This window comes from Haemaphysalis longicornis, unplaced genomic scaffold (assembly GCF_048455015.1).
Source record: "Haemaphysalis longicornis isolate Haplotype H1 unplaced genomic scaffold, Haemaphysalis longicornis Haplotype H1 scaffold_3, whole genome shotgun sequence".
NCBI lineage: Eukaryota > Metazoa > Arthropoda > Arachnida > Ixodida > Ixodidae > Haemaphysalis > Haemaphysalis longicornis.
Window position 1 is genome coordinate 2,913,630 of NW_027526335.1, and position 25,253 is coordinate 2,938,882.

The 25,253-nt window shown below is 48.5% G+C and overlaps 2 protein-coding genes across 6 annotated transcripts in view; both read left to right on the forward strand.

The window, feature by feature from the left end:
• The first annotated feature begins 248 nt into the window (after window positions 1–248).
• On the forward strand, window positions 249–15,468 carry LOC144173858 (uncharacterized). 4 transcript variants are annotated; one of them, XM_077702135.1, is made up of 7 exons: window positions 250–381; window positions 13,521–13,632; window positions 13,706–13,807; window positions 13,874–13,933; window positions 14,140–14,361; window positions 15,016–15,209; window positions 15,240–15,468. In XM_077702135.1, the coding sequence occupies exons 1-6, from the start codon at window positions 289–291 to the stop codon at window positions 15,186–15,188; spliced, it is 762 nt and encodes a 253-aa protein (XP_077558261.1). In that variant the 5' UTR covers window positions 250–288; the 3' UTR covers window positions 15,189–15,209; window positions 15,240–15,468. The 4 variants fall into 4 exon arrangements, with proteins under 4 accessions (XP_077558262.1, XP_077558261.1, XP_077558260.1 ...); XM_077702136.1 differs by having other exon boundaries at window positions 249–381; window positions 13,877–13,933; window positions 15,016–15,468; XM_077702134.1 differs by having other exon boundaries at window positions 15,016–15,468.
• Window positions 15,469–18,327: 2,859 nt separating this feature from the next.
• Pod1 (coronin) overlaps window positions 18,328–25,253 on the forward strand; it is a 52,922-nt gene continuing 45,996 nt past the window's right edge. The window contains exons 1-8 of one of the 2 annotated variants that reach the window (XM_077702138.1): window positions 18,328–18,464; window positions 18,910–19,001; window positions 19,394–19,490; window positions 19,581–19,661; window positions 19,738–19,808; window positions 19,924–20,113; window positions 21,163–21,287; window positions 22,056–22,142. In XM_077702138.1, coding sequence (XP_077558264.1) covers window positions 18,939–19,001; window positions 19,394–19,490; window positions 19,581–19,661; window positions 19,738–19,808; window positions 19,924–20,113; window positions 21,163–21,287; window positions 22,056–22,142 — 714 coding nt within the window. In that variant the 5' untranslated portion in view covers window positions 18,328–18,464; window positions 18,910–18,938. Of the gene's footprint in view, window positions 18,465–18,496; window positions 18,762–18,909; window positions 19,002–19,393; window positions 19,491–19,580; window positions 19,662–19,737; window positions 19,809–19,923; window positions 20,114–21,162; window positions 21,288–22,055; window positions 22,143–25,253 lie in introns of those variants that run through there. The other variant, XM_077702139.1, reaches the window with a different exon arrangement.

Genomic DNA, 25,253 nt, shown 5'->3' on the forward strand with positions numbered 1-25,253 from the left:
TGATCCATGTTCACAAATCTGAACTCCGCAACTCCAAAGGTGTCAAACATTTAGCTGCATTTGCGAGTCGCGACCCCCCGCACAAACGCTTTTTTTCAGCTGCGCCCTTAGATGCGCAGGCAGCAGCAAGTCGGGCGCTGCCTGACGAGCTAACGATGAGCTGCGGCATTCCATGCACACCCGATAAGCTCGTGCGCCGACAGCAATGATGCCTGATCCCGCCGTGTATCCTTGTATACGACGCGTGCGCGCCGCCACTGCATTAGAGATAAGCCCGGACCATCGGAGATGATAGAGCCGCGAGATAAAAGCCCACGCACTCGGTCGGGCAGCCGTTTCTGGACGCGGTGTTCCAAACGGCCCGCCGCTGCGTGCTTGGACGTAAGTGCACGGTCCTCTTTGGTTGTCATTTGCTCGTCGGAGGTGTATGCATTCTGTTCTTGTATGCATTCTGGTCACGTAAACCTCTCACCAGGCCATAAGCACTACAGTCGTTCGGCCGAATGGCTTCAGTTGGATAGCGTAGTTATGTATGCCAATCATCCGGCCAGCTAAAACAAAACAACAACAACAAAAAAAAAAGGTGTGGGCTTTAAAAACCATCGCGCAACGCCGTGTTTGGTTTCATTTCGTCACGCTGGTTTGTTCCAGTGGTGAGGGAGGGGGGGGGGGGGGGGGGTTAGTTTGTAATTGCTTAAATCTCTGGTTTCACCCACTATCTCGAAAAAAGCTGTTTTTTTTTTTTGTTCACGCATGTTTATGGGTATATATATTTGTATAAGCTCGGCCGCTTTGTTTGCAATAGAAACCACTTTACATCGTTGTGTGACCCTGTCTGGAAAGGGTTCATGCTTCATTTCAGTTTCTGAAAATGAACAAAATTAGCATATGTACCAATATTAGGAAACCTTTGGTCTAACCAACAACGTAGAATGACTGATATCTAAAGCATTGAAATAAAGGCACCAAAAGCCCCCCCCCCCCCTTTTCCCTTTTAATATCGGGGTACTCTAGCTTTAACGAATTTCAAGAAGCTAATTAGCGAGGTAGTGAGGGGGGACTGGATCGATTCCCCTCGGGTGTCCGTTATCCCGTCGCATTCACGTCTTGAACGTCCTGTGCGACGCTGGTAAAAACTTGGAGTGATCAGAATCCGTCAAGCAGGGTCGCCTGCTTTTCCTCCAACGCGAGGGCACTTGCAGGTCGCCTGTATTTTACTTTTGCACAGGTCACAGCAAATTTTACTTCTCGCGTTTTCTTGGCTTTCCCGTATGGCGCCGAAGTTGAAGGCCTGAATTCCTGGGAAAAAAAAAAAAAAAAAGGAATTGCTCCAACCCCCTTTTTTTGCCCGCTTTCCGGTACATGCCTGTTTGGTTGAGCCTCCTGCCGTCTCGTCGGTTGACGAGCGACGTAAAAGCGTACGCACCGGTCGGTTGCAACTCTTTTATAAAGCGAAGAGAAATATATTCGCCGCGAGCTCGACATGTAGGTGGCGACACCGTCGCGCTGCTAGTGTGGATGCTCTGCTGAGCGGCCCGTAAGAATGCACACTGTGGGCGCGCTTCGTGCCTTTTTCCCGCCGTATGTGCCCACGAAAGGTGCAAACAAGAGTGGTATACTGTAGGTCGGTTCCTCAACGTTCAATGTATAGCATGGAAGCGGCAGTCAGTTTTCATTACTACGCCAAAAAAAGCGACGGCTCACCGGGAATCTCAGAATGGCCGTAATTGTGACAATGAACTTGTACGCTGTGGCTCGTAGCAAGCTCGATCTTTCCAGACTATGGCTTTGAGCCTTCAATAAAAGCATAAATAGAAACAAATCAGGAAGCCTCGATATCTGAAATTCAATTTACAGCAGCAATCTCAATCGCTTTCACTGGTAGCATGACGCATTCTGGCATTTGTGGGATGCCCTGAAATGGTAACACTACTTAACTGCCCCGAAATTCTTTCTGAGAGCTCACGATATTTTTTGTGTGTTCAAAAGGCAACATAAAATTACTGAATTTTCATCAGCGCAGATATATAAATGTAACCGCTCTAACAGGTCTTTTAAATGAAATTTTAGCGACTCTGAAGGAAGGTTTGATGAATAACGGTTTCAGATCACTTATTTACGGCTTTCGTCGCAAGTGAACTTGCGAATTGAATTGTCAACGCACGCAGTACAATCAGCATCTCATGTTTAGCTAGGTTATCGCAAAGTGACAAGCAGGTGTGCAAACCAAGCTTCTGGGACCTCATAGTGAGCACAAATTTTCTTTTACGGCTGCTCTGTTGACCATTTGCGTTCCTTTTAAAATCTAACATGTGCCTGCAAAAGCGAGATGTGTTTGCATTCTTGCGTAGAAGGTCGCTTACGAACCCTAAAGATGGCAATAAATGAAGTTGCGCTGTTGCAGATGTAGTAAAACATTTCCTTTTTATTTCTCGTTGCGAGTCAGCGCAACGGGTTCCCGGTAACTACTTTGTTTTGTAAACTGAATATCGCCTTTGTCTTGGCATTTAATTCTTGAGGATTGGTTAAAAAATGAAATTCTGTGCATTTCTTTTTTTTTCGGGAAGAGGGGGGGGGGGGAGGGAGGGGTCCTGCCAACGTTGCAAGAGCAGAGAGAAGAGAACGCATGTAACGCGAGAAGCCTAACTATGGTTATCAGTATTACTTACAATCGAAACTACACTGGGCGTTGTGTTCTGTAGCGATGAAAAAGCAGTACTTTAACACGTATTTTCAAAATTAATTAACCACCCTTTGGTCCGAGATTGTCCAGGAATTGTGGCTCGCCTTTTTCAAAAATGTATTGAAAGCAAGAATTGTGGGAAAAAATTTAAAAAAAAATCAGCGAGTCAAGGCACACACCCCTCACACATGTGGGCAACAACGTGCATTATATTACGCGTTTTCTCCTCTTTCTTTAAACTTAGCTCCACCTTAAGAGGTTAAGACGTGACCATATTAGGTATTTGGTTATGCTGAGTGAGACACGTTTCTGGACAAGGTGATTCATGTCGGATTTGAAAATGATAAATATGAAAATGACACACGAAATGCCACATGACAGACGCAAACTCACAACTGCTTAATTTTACCGAAAAATCCCCCCTAAATACTCTTGCGCATCCATAGAAACGTATTTTAAATAATACGTAAATTAGCAACTCGATACAGTTGAAGAAATGTTTATTCCTCCTCCTCAGTATAAACAACGACTGTCCAAAAATGGTATTTATTTTAGAAATATACGGGAAGAACATCACACAGGCGCTTGCTGGTGTAAAATACGTGTCCGGTAATGTATGGGCGATAGCTCAGGGGTCGTGTGCAGTGTAAATGTTTTTGTTTGTTTCTTCTTTCTATAAGGACACAGCGCAGTTTTACAAGGGTGTGGAATTTGCACGCTTATGCACAGGTCTCGCTTCTTACCCGTTTCGCGTACTAAACTTTTATCCTTTAAATAATCACCACGCCACCTTCAAAAAGCACCCTTCGACGTTCCCGAAACGGCAGACGACTGCACTCAACAATAGGAAAAGTGCAATGTGTGGAAGCAATGTTCACACTCAAGCGGTGACCACGGCGAAGATGTTTCGTGGAATTAAACCAGCGCATTAACCCTCAACGGCCGCTGATTATTGCGTTTCTAGAGGAAATGCGCAAGCAGAGGTAACTACGTCATTGCTTACTGCCAAACGAGCACACATATTGGTTGTTTTGTCGTGTGCAGCACGCGTCTTGCACCGCACGCAACGTGAAAAAGCAGACGACGCGAGAGCGCCATCCACACTAGGAGCGGTTCGTCCCGCCGCCGCCAGGGGCCGACTCTGTTCGCGCTCGGGGCGAATATACCTTGATAGTGTGTAGACTAAACAGGATTTTTGCGCGTCGGGAACCATATATCTTCGTGTTCTCCTTTCATGCGTCCTGGAAGTTGCATGCATGCACGTGACGGCGCGCATCCAGCGGCGGCCTCGGTCTTCGAACGCATCCGACACGTGACGCGAACCGAAATTCGATGCACTGCCGAGCTGGGAACTGGGAGCGGACCGAGCGGTTGTTTACATTCGAAACACCCGCGCGCCCGCGGCCGCCGCTGTTCTATTGCGCGCTGCCGCAACGCCGGCAAGGCAAGGAAGCCAATCTGCCTGCCCCGTTTTCTTCTTCACGTGTAAATTGTGTCTGCAAAGGGAAGTCTAGTCCTGTCGGCGGGACTGCTACGATGGAGTGCCCCGCAGAACCATTTTGAGAGGAGAATCGAAACCGAAAGGGCGTCGTCGTTGGCGACGAGACAACGCCAGCTGTTTCTGCAGCTGCAGCCGCCACCCTCTCTGGGGCGGCATTTTGTTAGGGTCCCTTCTTCGCGCATAGTTGAAACCACGACCGTGGCGGACTGGTGGCACCAGCCATGTACTGCAGCAAAGACAACCTGCTTCACAATGTGAGTGGCACCTTCGGTGGCGCAACGTCACGCGCGTCAACCTTGAAAAGCGGCGGCGATAGCGAGGCGCCTGTTGCGAAGCTCGCACGGCAGTCGCGTCGTTTGCTGCGAGAAACTTGTGCGGCGCGATGACGATTCAGGGCACGTCTCCACGTTGCGACCTTTACGATTTCGTGTGGCCGTGGTGCTGCCGTGGTGCTGCATCGCACCGCTGGTGCGAATCAGCGCAACGACGTATGTCCGAAACGCTACCGCGAACGCCACTTGTGATTGCGCGAAACGACGCAGCTGCAATCCGACAGCGCGGCTTGTTCAAAACGCCCGTTTGTTTTCATGTTTACTTTCTTGCGTCAGCACTTATTCGGCGGATATATGGACGCAGTGTGGCCTGAATAAGGGTGACCAACACCGCAAATAATAGAAGAACACGCAAGTAAGCGGAGAAGGGTGTACGCGGAAGTTGGAACCTCCGAAACTGAACGTGGGGGAGGGCAAGGTTACGCGATGCAGTTACATAATAACTCACGTTACACCGCCAAACGAAAAAAAAATCAAAAGAAAGTATCGCCGACGCAGGACAAAGAATAGGCGTACACGCGGCACGTCGCAATGACGTAGAATTGCGAAAATGTCAAGCCGTCTCACCAACGGCGTGATGCGTCTCTTGTAGTGACAGTGATCTCCGCGACAATACGTCTTTGCTTTGTCCTTCGTCAGCGCTGATTTCTCTTGCGTGCCAACCACGGCCAATAATTGGTTTTAGAATTATCAACCAGTTCAATTTCTGACGCCCCTGAAATGTTACGTGTAATCGCAAATTAAGTGGCGGAATGGAGCTACATACAGCATGTTTGTGAAGCTCGATCTGTTTCCTAACCGCATATTTAAAAAAAAAATACAATTCGCATGCATATATGGCAAATTAAAGTGCATCTAAGGGTAACGACATTCGGGACGCAAGTGTGGTTTGGCAAACGTTTGTAATTGAATTTTCATATATTAGGACATATTTTTGGTCCACTCGATGTGTGCTTTATGGATACGCGAAAATGCTGCGTACAGTTTTGTGCGTGTGTTCTTGTCTGTTTTTTAAAGACATGAGTCACAAGTAGTCATGAAACGAACACACCTCTCGTTCTGCATGCTTAAAAATAGGAAACATTTGTTTGTAAATACAAGTATACATAGACGAGAGACAATCTTTTCACAAAACGTTTCCTCCCTTTTGAAAAGCTGACAGAATTAAACAAACAGTTTAAAATGGGGCAATATGAAACGAGCTACAATTACAACAAAATCTCTCAAGGACTACAAGGCGGCCGATGCCTGAGATATTAAATTTGTGAAAGCCATTTTTGTTTAACCTTAGGGGGAAATTTCGAAGCAGCTGTAGCTTCATGAAAAATCGAAGCATATAATGAACATCCGCACTGCGTAATGACTGCGCTGTACAAATTTCGGGACTCCATGTACAAGCCCGTCACATTGCGCTGTGCTATAGCCAGGTGCCTATGCGCTGAAAAGGAATTTATCGACACTAGATTGTGTGAGAAAACAAACGAATTCGATCACAATAATTTTCAGGAATGCACCAGTGTTGCGCACTCTCTAGTTCATTATAGGAATTTATCTTTGAATTTACCATCTGCCTTGAATTACCTGTAGTAATTAGGGGACGGAAAACACATCCTATTACTTACTTTGTGGGCTTAAGAGATATTGAAGAAATAAAAAAAGAGCCTTTTTCGTACTGCACTTAGGTGCACGAAATGAAATATAAATCGATCTATTGTTCCTCTGGCGTCGCGTAAGGAACGTGCTATCCCGGCTTGCGTTTCAGCGATGCTGGGTTCTCCCTGGGTGCGTCGTATGCATGCACGCAAGGAGAGGGTGGGCAACGAAAGACGAAAATGCTTAGGTCTGTCAACAATATAATAGCTGTTCTTGCGTGGATGAGCTACTCCCAAACTGCGTGATGTGTGTTCGCACAACGAAGAGCAGCCATTTTGCCCTTCATGGTGGGAAAAAATTAACAAAATGATCGGAAAGTTGTGTGGAGTAGGAATTCGTGTCGACGTCTTCGTATTTTTCATTTGTGTAAATTTCTTGCTCTGGCTGTCTTTTTATTTTTCTGGTCTTTTTTTCACTTTTCCTCCTTTCATGCTTTCCTTTCGAAAAAGCATGCTCCTCGCACCCCGAAATGAAAGAAATCCTACGTATACGCCCCTGTTTCAAGTCAGTCAGTCAGTCAGTCAGTCACACCAACGCATCATCTGCGATCAGGAGCGTGATTAACACGAAACAGCGACGGATTGACGGACATGTCGTTCAGAGACAGGCCGTGTCCAGGAACGTTATCGTTGGGGAACCCGCCGCGGTGGCTCAGTGGATAAGGCGTTGTGCTGCTAAACACGAGGTCGCAGGTTCGATTCCCGGCCGCGGCGGCCGCTTCTCTGGTGGAGGCGAAGATCAAAAACGCCCGTGTGTTCGAGATTTCGGCGCACATTAAAGATCCTCAGGTGGTCAAAATTAATCCGGAGCCCTCCACTACGGCGCGCCTCATCGCCTGCGTTGCGTCGGTGCGTTAAACCCTTCAATCAATCAATCAATCAATCAATCAATCAAAATCATTGAGGAGCGCTATTCTGCTTGGCATGAGAAATGGTGTGGAAGAACGCGCGTGTCAAGAGACGTGCCATTGTCCTTTCTGAGCAGCAATAGCAGATGCGCGATTCTGCTTAGCAAAAGTGGTGTCGATATGGAGTATACAGAGACACGCTTTTGTCCCCTGTAAGGATAGTGATGTGGAGCACAATCCTGGTTATAGTTTTAGTCCGAGGTGAATGGGCAGGCAGCGGAGTAGAGACACTTTGCATTGTATACGTGAGGAGAGAGGTCAGAATTAAGACGGATCATGTATACTCATAATTAGGGAGGCTCATCCTCTGCGAAGAGTGCAGTCGGCAGCAGTTTCCAACTTAGTTTGACAGAAAGTGGTGGATGAACGGACATTGAATTAGAGAGACACGCCTTTATATCCTCCGTGTGAAGCACGATCATGGTCACGGTCCTGGCCAGGACAACACGCAGTAGTGGATAACCGCAGGCGCGTCCTTGTACTCTGTAAGGACCACGCTCAAGAGCGCTATCATACCAGGAGAACAAAGCAATTTTGTGCCGTGGACACGCCCACAACCACATCAGGCGAAACATCTTGTCGGCTCCCATTACGCGGAACAACCGCGTGCACGGGCGCTCGCATGAATATGCATGATGGCGGCTGTCGTCACCACATGCACTTGGCACATCGCCAGTGTCACACTTTGTAGTGTCATCCAAGCAGAGAAAGCAGCCATCGCCCACACCCAGCCGATATGCTCACTCTCAAGCAGCATGTCGAAGTGCACAAATATCAAGACCGGCTGCAAGAGCCCTTCCCCAACGACCCCCTGAACGCAAGATCCGTCTGGTTCGGCCCACCTCGCAGCAACGTCATGGCCCACAAGACAGCGCGAGCGAGAATGGGGCGACCCACCGCGATACGTCTGGCCACGGCTCATCCCCTAGTCCCGTGTTGCGGAGCATCAGCTGGACAGGAAACACTGTCCTCCTGCCCACCCGCCACCAAGAACCATTGAGCGTAAAGAGGCTGTTGTAAGGATCCTCACCTATCCAAAGTTCACGCCATCAATCCCGCCCTGCCCACACTGTAATTACATCTGTACCATCGACCACATGGTGCGGGCCTTCAGATTGGTTGATTGATTGTTGGGTTTAACGCGCCGACGCAACGCAGGTGATGAGGCGCGCTGTAGTGGAGAGCTCCGGATTAATTTTGACCATCTTTAACGCGCGCCGAAATCTCGTACACACGCGTGCTTTTGATCTTCGCGACCTCCATCAGAAATGCGGCCGCCGCGGCCGGGAATCGAACCCGTGACCTCGTGCTCAACAGCGCAACGCCTCAGCCACTGAGCCTCCTCTGCGGGTGCGTGGGCCTGCCAAGGAAACCCAAAAGTTCGGCCAATATCCAACCCATCCCGGAAGAACTGGCTAGCTTCAACAGCGAAACCCAGATTCGGCTGGTGGAATGCGCGGAGAAGGAAACAAGCTGTAACGGGATCGTGAGATGAAATATTCGACCACGTGCTCTCTTTTTTTTTTTGCGCAATTAATGCAGAGGAAGCAGTAATTACAAACATATATTCAATTGTGTACATTCCGGCCGCAGCAGCCGCCTTCGTGGCAGAACTGCATGCAGATGGCCAATTTTTGCGCACTTTGAAGATCCTAAGGTTGTCTAACTTAGTCCCTATACGGCGGGCCTCATAATCCATGTGCAACCTCGGTGCGTAAAGCACGAATTTTATTTCTCAATTTCTGCTTCCGCCAGTGCAGCACGCCCTTTTCGGTTCATGACGGGGAATTAACTTGGGAGACACACTTCGAAAGGGTGTTCTCAGCGTGTTTCCGATGTTAAGTGATTAAAGAGCCCTTCCAATTTAAGAACGTCGTTAGGGAGCCTTTTGGCATTCGCGCATGGGTAGATGGACGTTGTTGGACTTGCTGCACACGGTTCAACAAGTTTGTAGAGCGAGAGATCGTTTTTGCCTCGTTTTGTTTCGTCTCGAACGCTGCTCGGCGCGCAGTCGGATTGTATCGTTCTTTGAACTCGCCCTTACCAGCTCTTACTCTTTCCCCCTATCCCCTTCTCCGCAACCCTTCCCTTGGCACGAACGAGCGATTAGACGTTTTCACTGCGCAACCGCACGAGGCGCAGCTAGCTTGTCCTTGGCTGAGCTACGAGGAACGAGCCGTTTCCTGGGTTTCTCTCCAAAAATCCATATAAGCAGATAAGGGACTTGGCGGCCGTTGTATGGCGCCACCGTCGCTTCAGTCTTTAGATATCTACATGATCGTGAAGCAGGAGATCACAAGGGAAAAATTATTCGATAATACCAAAGGGAGTGCATTGCTTTTTGAAGCCCGAGCTGCGGAAATGAGCCAGAAACCATGCGACATATTGTAACGGAGTGCAAAAGCACGGCCCCTCTATCAAGCGCACGCAAGGTGTGCGCTTGATCGAGGGGCCGTGGCAAAAATATCCGTCCAGTCCTCAGTGATAAAGCCATCCAGCTTCCGGAAGCCCTTGGCTTTAAGGTTAGCGGAAAAGTGAACTGGACAGCAGTAGAGGTTAGTAAAAAAAGGTTAGAATGTTGGTGGGAAAAGAGCAGAGAACAATCTGGGAAGACATGCGAACAAAGAAGTCAGACTAGCACAAAAATTTCGTAAAAGTATTTGCTTTTTATTTTGACATTATTTTTTATTTATTTTGTTTGTATTTTTGGGCGAGGTGATTGTACAGTAGCATTGCGACTAAGGCCGCTGCGCAACGCCACCCCGTTACAATTAAGCCACTAAGCATCATCATCATCATCATCATCGATGATGATGATGATGCAGTGGTGCCTTTCCCTTTGAAACGGGTGGCCGTTACAGTGACGGCCTGGCAAAAAAAGAAACAAGAAAAACAAAATTCACAACTACACAGAGGTCCAGGAAGAGTCCAGAAAGAGTGGCTGGCTCTGCGCCCTCAACGCCACCCTCACATTGTCACAGACACTTTTTCCCCGATCTCTCACTGTGCTTTGCAGTGCTGCAGGCTGCCCTCCACTGTTCAAGGCGTCGCTTAGTCCGGGATACTGCCACAGTCTGCACTTCACCCTCCGAGTCCTCGAAGCCCAGCGCTACTGCCAGAGCTGTCTGAGACACAGGCTCTCCAAGCGCGTCGCACTGAAGCACCAGATGTTCAATTGTTTCGTCGGAGTTCCCACAAGCGCGGCACAACACACACGTCACTGTCTCATCGTACACCTGTTGCCGCGTCAGAGTACGTAGTGCCCCTGCTCTAGCATCGAAAAGCAGGGCACTCCCGACGCTGTTATCGTACAGGCGGACCGCTTTGATAGAGTTCTTGTGCTGGCCGTAGAAGGACAGAGTCTCTTTATCGGTCAGTGCTAGCTGCCATGCTGCGTCTTCCACTTCTCGTACTCTTTGTTGTACTGCCTGGGCGTATGCTCCGACTGAATGCACCCGAATGGGGTCTTGTGTGAGACCGAACTTATGCTCCAGGTGATATATCCGCCGAGTCCATGTGCGAAGACAGGTTGCCGACAAGTATTCAAAGACTCTCCTCGCCCATCTGTCCCGGTGCATATTGAGCAGCCGGTTGTAGAAAGCCAGCTTGCTTGAGACCTCCCGAGCAGCAAAACTGGACCAGCCTAGGTCACCTTGGATTGCTTCGTTAGCCACCCTACCGTGACATCCGACGGCTATTCGGCCGACTTCTCGCTGTCGCCTCTCAAGTACGTCACGGCCTCTCGCCGACAGGCACACCACCGCGTTTGCAAATGTCAGAGCAGGCACATGAACCAGTCTCCACAAGTCATCCACCATCATCCATTCCACCATCATCGAACAGCGCCGCCCGTGGTGCACCGCTCGTCAGTGCCATGGAATGCCGGTGGCGGTCAGCGCAGTGTAGTTGTGCATGACTTTCCTGTCGTTCTGCTGCGGTGCGGTTTGCAAAGCGTATATAGATACCACAAGGACTTTTTTCAGATCCGCAAAATCTTGAAAGCAGAGGCGACATTTACGACGCATTGCTGTCGCGTAGTCTTGCTCATGCATTCCATGTGTATGATTTACGCCCATACTCCCTAATTAGAAATAGCAGACGACGCTCAATGCGCCAAGCTGGAAGTCAAGCTGGAAGTGCAAGTCCCTTCCTTCATGCAAATTTTTCATGCTTGCGTGAAGTTTTGTGTATCGAGGAATATATTTCAGCTAAATGCTCCTACAAAGCTGACCGGTGTGTGCCGCCGACCCAAGAATGCTGCGGCGCTGGCCTTTGCAGTTGATGACGAAACGGCGTAGTGCACAAGTGACAAGCGAAAGACAAAGTTGGAATTTACCTAAAACAATGATTGTAAGAGAGGACACTCCGTAACTTCATTAACTACGGTATACAAACGTGTTTAATTTCACAGAAATACGTTTACTACAGCCATGGAATCTTTTATAGAATAAATACCGCATGACAGTTAAAGTAAGTTATTGCTTGTCGCGGAAAAGCATTGCCTTATAAGACTTGCAATGGTTGCTGGCTAGTTGGTTAATGGTTTAAAAAAAAACAATTCCTGCGTGGCTGAAGGACGAGAGAAGGAGGGTGACAAAAATTACCTGCCCTCAATTTCCCAACTGAATGCTGCGGTCGAGTTTTACAAGCTGCCACCTACGCTTGCAAAAAATCATGCACTCTGGATCCGCCTAACGACGATGATGGTTTATCGCGAAGCTTTCTCGTTTGGGTTTCCTTGGCTGCCTTCTGGATTTAAACTTTGACTAGTTGAGCTTTGAATTTGACCAGCACGCAGTTTGGTCTTCTGATCGCAGCGTCTTTGACTTTGACCCTTTCCCATTTTCTTTGGCACGACGAAAGCTTCGCATTCAACCATCGTCGTCGTCAGACGGAGGGCTGGGTGATATTTCTGTTTAATTTGCACTTTCTTGCGCCCCTCTCCAAGTCCTAACTGCTTCCAGCTTGTCGGAAGTGCGTCTGTGCCATGGAGGTCTCGGGCTGATGCACCTCTGTTTGAGGCAACCAGTCGCGCGGTTCTGGTTTCTTCACAAGGCATTGCACGTTTTTTAGGCACTCGGCAAAGAATATTTAAGCATTAACAAAAACAGGCTGACGTTAAAACTCTGCCACATTTTTTAACAATCGGTGCCAGCCATGTGATAAAAGGGGCTGTAGGGGAGGAGGGATTTTGGGCTGTTGGGTGGTTGAATAACTTTGGCTCTTGATAAACTGACCGCTACAAGAGTGGGAGTTCCGCTTCGGCTCATACCGGAGGCACACGGTTACAGAAAGTGTAAACTGCCGCGACGTTTCCACGGCCACACGGTAATCTATCTCGTACGCAAGTGCCTTTTCTTCAAAGTACACGTATCGAGGTATCCCAGCGTCAAGGCTCGTGTGGAAAGTGTAGTCATTGAAACCAATGAAGATAATTTGAAGTGGTAGAAATGAATAATAATATTGATAATTTTATTCCTACTCAGATCGCGTGGAGCCAGGCGCACAGCGCTGCATAAAGCGCTCTGTCAATGTATACCCCGCCATTCGCAATGTTAGAAGCGTCCAATAAGTTTACGTTAGTGCATTTAAGAAGAAATGAATACTGATTTTGATTGATTGTGGGGTTTAACGCGCCGACGGAACGCAGGTGGTGAGGCGCGCCGTAGTGGAGGGCTCCGGATTAAGTTTGACCACCGGGGGATCTCGAACACACGGTTTGCTTTTCGCCTCCATCAGAAAAGCGGCCGTCGCGGCCGGGAATCGAACCAGCGTACGTACTCGTGCTCAGCAGCGCAACGCCTTAGCCACTGAGCCACCGCAGAAATGAATACTAATAATGCTAGTTTTATTCTTACTCGGATCGGGTGGAGCCAAGTGTAGATCGCTGCAAAAGGCACTCATGTATTACGTAGCCGCTAGTGCATCTAAGAACCCAACACATCTGTCTAGAATTCGCTTCACCGCACATATCCGCCCACAACACCACCAAAACATCCAAGCACCGAAGCAGACACGGCGAAAACAACGGACGGCTGCGTAGTCCAATGCACCGGTTCGAGTGGTGGCGCCACGCGTCCAGCTGCCCGGTCCCTACCCTGCAATGTGAAAGGATAGGCCATTTTAGGGCATACATAGTCTCAAATGTCACCGGTTCAACGATCGCCAAGCAGGCAAGAATATTGAGTCAGTTGATAGCCCGAGACGAAGGCGCATTTTTGTTTGTTCCCCCTGCGTTTTGCCTTCTTTGCCTGAAGTATGGAGGGGAGAAAACAGGAGGGCCAAATTAGAACAATAACGAATGCCATTCAACTGAGTCGTTGCTGTTCAAAATTTGCTTCGGGCGCACGGTAATACGGGAGCAGCAGTCTTGCTAACCCGACCTCACGCCTGCGCGCATGCGCGAATCCTGTTGTCTTCGGGATGTCTTCTCCACACGTGCAGGCCAAAGGGATACACGTCAGCAGTGACCCCATCGACATGCCGTCGGCGGGAGCGCACTACGGAAGCACCAACAACGCCCCGCCCCCCGTGTCACGCTTCTGGTTCGGCAATGGTACGGTCGATCGCATCCTCTCACTATGTTCTTTTGTTCGCACCTCTCTCTTGACCCGTCCTTCTGCTCGCAGACGAGTCTGTCCTCGAGCGGTTGCGGCAAGCCCGCGAAGAATATCCCGACCACGACCCCCAGGAGGTGGCGGCCGCCGTCTTGGCTTTCTGCCTTGGCACCGGTGAGCGCCCGCCTCCCTTGTGTCGTTGTGGGCGTGTGCCATTGTAAGCCGTCATTCCTTTTTCAGTAGTCTTCACGTTCGTTGTCCTGGCGACACTCCTGGTTCCTGTCGCGTCAGTCGTCATAGGTGCGTGCTTTACGCATTACTTGGGACTCCTCAGTTTTGCGATATAGCTTTGAAGAGCCTTCCTTGAGCCGCCTAACACGAACGTTTTGGTGTGTATTCTGTCTGCCAGTCTCTATGTGCGTCCGCTAGCGTGATTAAATGAGGCGACTTTAGTTACCACTAATTGCAGTGTGGTTGTGCTATGCCGGTTCCTGCCGGCCGTGCAGGTACCGTCTACATCAACCAGTGCCCGCACCAGCCGATGGTGCCTGTCTTGCTGGTGCTCAGTGGCGTCGTGACCCTCCTCAGCGGCGTCGTGAACATCGCGGTTCGCTCGGGCCGCCTGTACCCGGCCGACTGCGAGCAGGAGACCACCGAGCGCAAATACGTCGTCCTGGGCGCCGTCACGGGCGTGCTCAACGTCGCCATGTTCGTGATCTTCGTAACAGGTCTGTGTGGACACTAAATATAAGTGCAGTCGCCAGTTTGAGTTTGTCTTATCCAGGTCGGGGCAACTCAGTCAGCCATGGCCGTAATGACATGAAAAAAAAAAAAATTAAACCCAACTTCACCCGGCGTGAAATGTGCTTACGTGTCGGCTCGGCCGAAAGTGCCAAGAAAATTTCGCGGAAAGGAATCGGCAGCTGAACGTCAGTGGCGGGAGGAAGAGAAGCCGCCCCTGCTAGTGGCTCTAGCCCCTGCGAAACCACTGCGCTGTCTATCGGCGGGTCTGGGAACCGGTTTCTTCGAGATCGCCGGGGGGCCCCTACCCAGCGTGACGCACGACCTTCAGCAGACTTACGAAAAGGTTCCGCTACAACAGATCCGCCCTTAAAAAGCCGTAGAAATCGGAGATCTGAACATCTAAACCCGGCTCGTCTGCTCCCGGTGGTCACCGGCATTGCTTCGTGCGATGGGAGCAGGCACGTACGAGTGCGCTCACGCGTCACGTCAAAATCCAACCTCACAAGTAGTCTTCATGAGCATTGATGTCTATTTGCAATTTCGCGCAAATATATTCGATTGCAGACGGGCAGCGACCGTTATTGCCAACGTAAATATTGACTCCCTTTCTTTTGTAAATCTTTGCCCCTTTTGCTCAGGTTGTGTGTACGTGTACGGCAGCCTGTGGCCTTCGCATGACCCGGCGAGCGCGCACTACTGCTCATCGACGGCCTTCTACTTCGCCTTCTGGCTTCACAACGCGGCGTTCATCTTTCTGGGCTTCCTGTTGGTAATTGGTCTCCTGGGGATGCTGTGCAGCAGCTGCTGCTAGTCGACCACTCTTGCAGCAGCTGGGACCAGCTGCGACTGCGCATCGCAGAAAGCGACTTAACAAATGCGTCGGCCGTCAACGAGGCCAGTGCTCCTTGTGTGCGCCACTGCATGCAGCAGGCGCAAAATGTGGATGCGCGGAAAGATCTGGCAAGCGTTGTGTTAGCGCATTGTTCATATTCATATGTTCTCCGCACGCATGTTTATATTGCCATTTGATGTGCCGTGTGTTTCTGAAATGTCACAATAAACGCTTGTCGTATGACTTTGTTGAAAAAAAAGTGTCGAAAGAACTGTGAATTACCTGGAAACTGGGTGTCGTTGAACATTGGGTGCAGTTAGTGTCACCAGACAAGGTTGGGCGCAGCAACGTACCATGAACTATGTAGAGCATTTACCGTGTGTGGTAAATGCCCTACAGAAGACCCGGGCGTGGCTTGTTGCATGTGATTCAGACTATCTGCCAGGTAAGACGAGGACCACTCGCTATAAGCTCCTCCTTGTTTCCACCAAAGAAAGGTGCAAAATGTTGACAAACCCTTTAATTCAGCGCCGCACTACGTCACAGGGACGTCATAGGGTAGACACCAATATTTCACCATCCCTTCCCAAAGAAAGTTGGGAGAAGCGCGAAAGCGTTGCGCTGCTGAGCACGAGGTCGCGGGTTCGATTCCCGGCCGCGGCGGCCGCTTTTCTGGTGGAGGCGAAAAGCAAAAACGCCCGTGTGTACGAGATTTCGGCGCACGTTAAAGATCCCCAGGTGGTCGAAATTAATCCGGAGCCCTCCACTACGGCGCGCCTCATCGCCTGCGTTGCGTCGGCGCGTTAAACCCCACAATCAATCGAGAAGCGCGAAAGCTTAATTTCTCGGATCAAAAGTGCGCCAGAACCTTCGCCAAAAGCGTGCCGAACCTTTGCTGAAAGTGCGCCGAATCAATCGTCAAACCTTCAAAGATCAGAACGAACCCGTGCGAGGATATTTCGCGCACCAAGTAAACGCACCCACGAACGAGCTGGTACGTGGTTTATGAGATAACGGCATGCCACGATCGATGCGTGTAGAACCGGTCCTTTTTCGCTATTTTCAAGTAACCGCTTGGACAGCCCAGTTTCCCGCACGCTTTATGTGTCCAGAGATCTTATCAGAGCTTTTCGGTCGACCAGCCGGCCTACGGGTAGCTCTCTTCACATGAGGCCACCAATTCTTGGCGGCAGCCTTCTTCAGAGGCCACCAGTCATGCGAACAAGTGTCCGTGATGTCGTAGGGGCAAAGCGGAAGTGGCTGGTGAACCCCCGGGTGCATCTTTTCTTTATTATCTAGATTAATTATTTGAAGTCTACGTTTAACTGTCGTTATTGTTGGGACGTACCAGTTTTTTTAATAAACCGTGCGCTTGCATTTTGCCTTCAGCCTGGAGCCGGAACCACTGGGGTCGCGAGGTTTTTCGAGAAGATGCCCGGCTGATGATGTCAGGGTAGTCGGGGAGAGGGGGAGAACTATAACAAAGCCCAAAGAAAAAAAAGGAAACAAGAAATGGAGTGTGGGGGCGCACTGCTGAGTCGCGTGTAGGGCAAGCGAGGTGATCCAGGCTAGCCGCCAGGTGAGGGTGAAGGTGACATGAAAAGCTATGAACAGAACATGACCGCGCTCAAACACGCAGACACGCACGAAAAGCGCGCACACAATCAGGCGAACGAGTCCGGGAGATTATAGCTCCCTGCCATAGTCCAGTGTTCCGGGGAGGGGGGGGGGGGGGGGGTTCTTTGTTGCGCGACATGCCTTTCCTTTTCCTGCTGTGAGCCACGGCCCAAGAAGATCCCGCGGAGAGATCTGGGCGGACACGGGCAGTCCTAGAGAAAGCTTAGCCGTGGTACGGTTCGTAGCGAGCTCGTCATGCGCACAGAATATATGTGCTTCAAGTCCTCGCGAACTGCACAGGTCGGGCACAGGGGGAGGAAGCCTGTCAAGTTTAAAGAGAAAATATTCAGTGTAAGCCATGGACTTTGAGCCTGATCCGGTGCAGGGCAGCTTCATCTCGCTTGCACAGACCGCTTGGCATCCGAAATCGTCAGTCTGAGGTCCACAGCGAACACTGAGAGCAACCGAGGAAACAAGAGCGCATTGTGACAGGCATTAGTAATAATCGCGCTGCAATTCGCGGAAGCAGCAGCTCTGTCGGCATTGTCGTTGCCACCCACACCGCAGTGAGATGGAAGCCGCTGCAGCACATACAACGTGTGCAGGTTATTAATTTCTTGAGCAATTCTTCTCTTGCAGCAGCACCATCAGGTGCTGAAGGGCTGCTTGGGAGTGGGTAAGTATTTACCATGCCTGGACTGGAGCAGTTAGAATGTGCTGCAATGCAGCATGCAGTGCAGTCAGTTCAGTGACCATCGACAAAGTTTTGTGACCAATTTTGGCGGTAATTTTTGTGCGGGTTGACGAGATCCATAAATTCCTTAGGCAGATGATGTATCCGTCACCTAGCCGTCCGTGAGAGAGAGAGAGAGAGGGGTATATTGCAACAGGTACATTTGAGGCAGTCGATTAGATGAAGAAAAAACAAAAAGAAACTGCATATCTACCAAATGCTTTGGATGACGAGCTGAAAAAATAAAAGATAGCTGCGGACAAGAAAAGTATCGAAAATCCTGACATACCATAAGCAAGAACAGATGCAGAATTTAACCGCAGAAGTGATGAAATTGCGAACTTTATTTCACATATTTTTACCTCCAAGTGTGTTTGTCTTTGATTTTCATTATTGCTGCTCCACCCCCTGCGCCTAAAATTGACAGCGAGGACTAGGAGGAGCATGCGGAGCAATAATTGTTCGACATGCCAGCGCATATTAATCAATGAAACAAAATCGACTTTAATTTTCCGTTCCATCAATTAGAAGCATTTCTTTTATAATTTTTGTTGTTTATATTTGGTTTATCCAACCTTAGACCTGAGAACTGCAACTGATAAGCATTCGCCTCTGCAAGGAATACCGAAACACACAGAGAAAAAAAAACAACAACAAAAGACGAATGAAGACACGGTGCCGTGACCAACTAAGTGCCAGCTTAGTGCCTGCCCTGTACGAAAAGTTGTAGCGAGTGTGACAATAAAGGACGCATGCCACGATTGTCGCTGTTTGAAGGCCCCGCATTATTATCGATCGCGCCAATGACGTCATAGCCAAGGCCACGTGACGCCTTACCCCACGTGACCAAATGGGAGGCGTCGTTTCTTCAGTGAAGTAAACTTGGGAGCAGGAGTCGGCACGGCGTATGTATATGTTTTTGTTAAATCTTTGGACGGTCGCTGAATTTCCTATAGGGCAATCCACCGACATGTTGCATTCGATGTGTTATTAGAAAGCTTTGTGGGACGCATCGAGCGCCGGGTTTGGCTATTGCAGCGCCAAATGATCTGTCAACCGCGGCTGCTCCAGAGGGTTGGTGGGGCGCAGCTGACAGGTTCGGAAATGTGTCGTCGACTGTATTTGGGAGCCTGATTGGGCCAAATTTGCCTTGAACCCTGTTCTACGGGGCTACGTGGATGCAACGGAGGGCTTTTAAAATTGTGAGTTGTCCGCTGAAGCCCTCATCGGTGTCTAATCGGTTCATTTCGCTGGCTCATGCCGAAAGCTTCTTTGTTGAGCCGCCTGCCTGTGGCGCTTGACATCCCCCATACGCCACACAGTGCTTGCGTTTTTTTTTTTTCCCTACAGAAATACTCAGTTTATGCAACCGGCATTCTATGTATCGCTTCAAGAGCTCCAAGTATAAAAATGCCACACCTAAGGTCCCTAAGAAAGGAGAGGTAAGTTTCGTCAATCTCCCGCTGTCGCCTGGTGTGTGTGTGTGTGTCGTCTACCGTGCATTTTTAATTGTCACGTTCGGCTGCCTTCGTAACGGCTGCGCGACCTTTGCATGGTTCCGCTGAGGCGGATGCGACAGCGTCTTTTTATTATTAAACAGCTGCAGTAACAGCCGCATGCTTGGGCGTTTCGTTGTCGAATGAATCACGGCTCGCCTTCCTGCGCTATCGGCTTCGGCGCAGGCCTGAGCAGCCCATTAAAATAGCGTGCGCATTGAAACCGAGCCGCCAATTTTGATCTGCACTGGAAACCCGTAGCGGCGCTGACGAAGTGCGTTAGAACCGAACTCATTTTTATGCAAATGACCGTTCTGAACATCAGTTCTCAATTTCAGGGTTGGGTTCTTGACCTATCTGTCGGCGCACCGCAGTCATTCGGGAACCACATAAAAGCCAGTGCTTTGCATAAAGTCTTCAGTGTTGATAACCGAGGTCTGTATATTCAAGCAGTTTTGCTATCGGGTGGTGCATCTCGATTAAGTTTTTGTTATTGTTTCTAATTGTCGGCGTTGTTGTTCCTAGGCGGTGGAAGCCTAGGTGTCTTATCGCTAGATGACACTGGAAAGAAAAACAAGAACTGCCCTCTACTTCACGCGCATTCCGGTGTGTAGAAACCACCCTTGAAATATTGCAACGAGCGCGACATTCCTGCAAGCTCAAGTTGCACTTTTCCTTCCAGATTTCATAACTGATTTTGACTTCTGCCCGTATGATGACGGGCTGCTGGCTACGTGCGCCCATGATGGCACAGTAAGTGACTAGCCTTTGTTTCGTGAAATAGTTGTCTTCTTTAATAAATCTTGCAGTTTTCCCTATATTTCTGTCAGCAGGAGTGCTGTAGCTCCACCCCGAACTTGTCTTGCAGGTCAAAGTCTGGAGGATCCCAGATGATGGGATTGTACCGAACGTTCCCCAGAACCCCGAAATTGTGCTCCAGCCTGGCAAGTCTCGCATCGAGAACTTGTCTTTTAATCCTGCTGTGGACTGTCTCTTGGCTGCGGCTGCGGATAGCGCTCTCCAAATCTGGGACCTAGTCAACCAAACTGAGCTTGGCAGTGAGTACAAGACTCTGGACGAGCTCGTTTTGACACAGCTTGCTGAAATCTTTCAACTGTGATGGACATGCATGGGGAAAAAGTCTTTTCAACCTGTAACTCGTTTTGCTGCTAACAATTGCTTTGGGCGGTGTATAACCTGTTTTGGAGTAGGTTGAAATATTCGAAGCGGTTTAAATTATCTGGGTGCCCTCAGTAAAGTTGTCGTCTTGCACTTATTGTTTCTGTGGCAGGTATTTGTCAAGTCTGAATGAACACGGCTTGTTCAGCCTGATTTTCTTCAATGTTTCGCATAACTTGTTCATCTGTGCAAAATTCAAGTAGTGCCACTTCCTCCCAGTTACTTCCAGTTCATTTCTTGCAATCAGCAAGGTGCTTTGTCCTTGCCTCGTGAAAACTGTGTTGTATTTTAGTTCCACTCCTTAAGTTCCTGCGACAGTTGACGTTGATACTGTGACAGTGACAGAGCCTTTCGCAAACCCTGATCGCCTGTATACTGGGTGAAAACGGTAGACTCCTGGAAGTGTTCACGTTGGTTCACTGCTTGGCATGGCATGTTGAAGAGCAAGGAGTGTGCTGGGTCGACATCAGGCACATTAGTGGGATGTTGGCTAATTTCTTAGAACCTTGATGCTTGGCTCAAGGTGGGCACATGTCATTAGTAAAGGTTGAAGCGAACCACAGGGTGTGACCCCAGGTTCCACAGATAGTCATTCTTTGGGACAGTTGTTGGGGTAAGTGTTGGTGTTTCACCACCTTCAGGTACCTTGTTTGAGGCTGCACCTGTCCTTTATTTTTATTTCCAAGAGCTGGCTTTGCCCATCATGTGTAGTTTTGTGCTCCCTAGTATGCTTTGCACATCAGTCTTACAAACAGTCTGCAAAAAAGCTTGGGCAGGGATGCTTATTTTGTCCGAGAGCAAACTGCGCAAGCCTATTGTGGCAGCGGTGGTCATGCTTGCTGCCTGCATCTGTGTCCTAGTCTGAAACCCCGTTTGGTTGTGATCCACTTGTCACATTGCCTGACGCTGACCATTTCTCGTCTCCCAGCCAACCTGAAGCACGATGAGTTGATTCAGAGCCTGAGCTGGAGAGGTGATGGCAACCAGCTTGTGAGCTCTGGGCGCGACAAGAAGCTGCGACTCTGGGACCCCCGGGCACCGGGAAATTTGCTCGTGAGTCGGTGTCTACGTAGTAATTTGCACCCTTTTGGAGGGAGTTCGCACTGTTCAGTTACTTTGTAATCTAGTCCCAAATCGTGCAATTTTGATACAAATGCAAGGCAACTGTACAGGATTATTGCTCAGCAAGGCCCGAGACAACAGCAATAGGAACGAGAAAGTCTCATCCCACTCTCCTTTTTCTTTCACTCCCCCGTTGGGGTGATGCTGCCCTGAAAAGTGCTGCGACAGTGAAACTGAGCGCGCTATTCTTCTCATCCTGCTGCGCCTGCATCCGATGTCCCTTGCCTTCAGTCTCCACTTCCACGACAGCTGCGAGCACTTCGTTGTGCGTGTGGAGACCTGAAGAGTGTGGCTAACGTGTTAAGGCAATCGCTTGTTATGCTGCCCCCCCGGGTTCTCGTGGCTCCACTTGTGCACATGCATTGGAGTGTGCAAACCTGTTTACTTACCTTTATTCGTACTGCAGCTACAAGTAAAACTACTTGGGAAGAGTTATCAAAGGAAGCATTTTGTTAATTATGTCTGTTTCATTAGCTTGCTGCTTTTCAGTTCTACCCCTTGTGGGCTGTTTCAGGAATATGTCATTCTTCAGAAGCATGTTCGAAGTGTTGCCTACTGCTGTGAGTTGCCAAAAAACTGTTAAAACAGACGTTCTTGATTGGTTGCCTGGTTCTGTAACACAGCTTCCCCAGTGGAATGTGGGCTCTCTGATGGGCCTGGTTTTGGTAAAGCAAGTGCTCTTTTTGTGCGTGTGCCCAGGATGCACCCAGCCACGCTAACAATAGGGACTCCAGAGTCCTCTGGTTAGGAGACAGCGACTACATCCTGTCGACTGGCTTGGGCAGTGTAAGTGGTGCAGTTCTTCCTTGTTTTGTTAGTTTTTGGTGTGCCTGCTGGCCTATCCAGACCATCGGCTTTCCTGCATATCTTGTTTCAACTGCAGGTGTTATGTAGTGTGCAGTTTATTACTGCATGCGGCTGTGTTTTGCAAAAAAAATTTGCCTCCTATTTGTTTTAAATAGCTAGCCCTTAGTGAGCATTGGGATACCCCTGTCACATGGCAAATGTCAAAGTGAATGACACTAGCTGTGAATAAATGACATTCGGTTGGGCCGTGCAAGCCCACACAGCGAAACAAGTGTCACTTGGTGGTGACAGTGGTGACGATTAGCGAGCTCGCAAAACTGCAAAATTCTATGTCAAGTACATCTAGAATGTTTCCATACATTTTTTTAAACATAACGAAGGATTAACAAAAAAATAAAAGTAAGAAAATTTAGTGGTTTAGGTGACATCAGTAGACATCACGAGCCAAGTCCACAAAAAATCTGTTAGGGTAGCATGCGCATTGGGGACAAGATCTTTTTGTTAGTACTTGTTGGTCTTTCTTTATTTGAAAAGCAACATTAAGAGGAAAATATAAGTTTACTAAAAGTTTTAAGAACAGTATTCTTTGGTTTATTACTGAACTTTCTTCTCTAGAAATGCGCCACTGCTGTCGAGGCTACTCATTTGGCTGCTGAATGAACTCCCGAACTTCAGACAGCTGCTAAATGTCTCATGTAGTGCCAAATTAATGACATTTAGAGCGAATGACATTTGCTCTAAATGTCATTAGATCTGCCGTGTGTGACAGGGGTATAAGATTGCTTTAGGAAATTTTTCTAGGATTGGTGGGAACCGAAAAGTTCAACCACCGGGCTCAGTGCACACACACACACGCGCACACCCAAAAAAATCTTTCCAGGTTTAAAATAATAAAACAAAATAAAATCCCGGAATAGAGCAAGTCTGCAAAATTTGACCTAAACGTCTTATCAGAGTCCCAGTTTTGAGAGTCCTAGGTCAGCCATCTCAAGTCCTGCTAGTTCTTGTAATTGGTCCAGCGCAGCCGCTCTGCGTACTGAGTGAACAGAGGCAGCTCTAAAAAAAATCACATTTTAGACTGTGAATTTAAGTTTGTTGCAGCATATTCTGCAGGGATTTGTCTTTGTTAGTTCGTTTGCAAAACAGCTGTTTGTCGGCACGTACTACTGCACCCTTTGTATACCGTATTTACTCGCATAATGATCGCACCGCTGAAGTTCGTCGTCAAAATATGACTTTTTTATATTTCCCGCGCAATGATCGCACCCTGAACTTACCGCAGCCATGTGTCGTATGCGTGCCAAGTCTAGACGACGATGGTCGTGCTTATGTTAGTTTCCTCCTCTTTCAAAGTGGACATGGCTACGTTATTGCCCCGGATTTGATGATATTAGCGATATCGACAAGCGCGAGTTCATTATTGGTACGGAAGAAACTCTCACTAAATGCCCATAATGTACTCACAAAACATATAAAAAAACGCGCTCGGCTTGCTTTGTCGGCAGCCGTGTCTTGATGTCCCACACTGTGACAGCAGCAGCCACTTATTGGTCAACCTGTTCTCACCTCACAGCAAACTCATTCCAGCGCGTTCCGTAATTCCCTAATTCCAGCGCGTTCCGTAATGAAAACAGTGCATTTTGCATCACTCGGTCTCATTTGGTGGTCAGTGGAGTTTTTATTGTTTTTATTCGTTATGTTTATTATGTTCAAGAGACTTATCGTAAACTTTCCGACCTGCAACTTGCGTTTTCTGCGCTGAAACTTTTTCCAGAAAAACTTACCTTGCGTAATGATCGCACCCCAAACTTTGCATCATATTTTTGGAAAAAAAAGTGCGTTCATTATGCGAGTAAATACGGTAGTAACAATCAGGTCTAGGAAGCTTGGAGCATCCAGTTCTGGCATCTGTTGCCCTGCCCGTGAAAACTGGCTGCGGACCGAACGTACTTGAATCATGCAACATGTATCGTTTCGTAAAAAGGGTACTTCTCTCTGGGCGGCTGCCTAATCATTCACACTTGTTGCATTTTGACTGTTCGTGGTGGCGTACGTAATTAAAAGCTGCCTACTGCACAGTAAAAGGAGGGAAGTGAAATGGAAAGTAAATTTGGTTTCAGTCGCATCAAGAACTCCTCCGTAGTGGAACTCTGTACCAAATAGTCACAACTGATTCCTGGCATGTCGGTGTAATGAAGAAAATGTGTGGACGCAATAATCTCGAAGGTGGTGCAGCGGCTATCGGGGAAGGCTGGTGCGGCACTTTGACATCCGATCAGATGTCGGGTGGTGTGAATGTGGGGCGCTAAAATGTACCCCTGCAGAAATGTTCTTCGAATCAAAAAATAATGCAGGGCCGTGCGAAAGAGCTGTCACAGCTTTAGAACGGGTGGCAGTGAGACTGTTGGTGGTTCACTTTTGCCTGCAGTCATTGCTTGCCCAGGGTCATTACCGAATTAGAAGTTAGCTGATATACGAGGCGTATGTACATAAAAAGGGTTGAAGCTTCTTGTGGGTGAAGGGGAAGCGGTTTGCCTGTGCTGATATATTCATCTCTGGTTTCCTGTTACAAACTAGTTTGCAGTCTGATATGTTATCACGTTGCCCCATAAAATTACGAATGCTGCTGTGTCTTATCACTGGGACAATGGAAGGGGCTAAGCTGCTCAACTCGGTATTACAACTTCTCTTTCGTTTCATTTTTTCCCTATTAACGTTTATCTTCGGAGAAATGCACGCTTTTGCTGCTGCAGCAGTTACAGAATTTTTCGCACATGCTAGTGTGTGGGGTTTCATCAGGCTAAGCTTGGAAACATACAGATTGCAGGGCTCTTTAACTCTTCCTTGCCCAGGAAAAGAGCAACGATTTTGGGTAGTCTACCAAAGAATGTGCAACGTATATGTGTATGGTATTGAATTGTAGAATAGTAAATTTCCTTTGCACTCGTAATTGTTTTAAACAGGAATTTTTATTTTTTAAAAAAGAAAAAAAGCCATGCAAGAAAGTTTTGGGACAAACAAAAATAAGCAAGAACGTCAGTATTGCTCCACACAGAGAAAACACAGAAAAAATTTAAGATATACATTTTG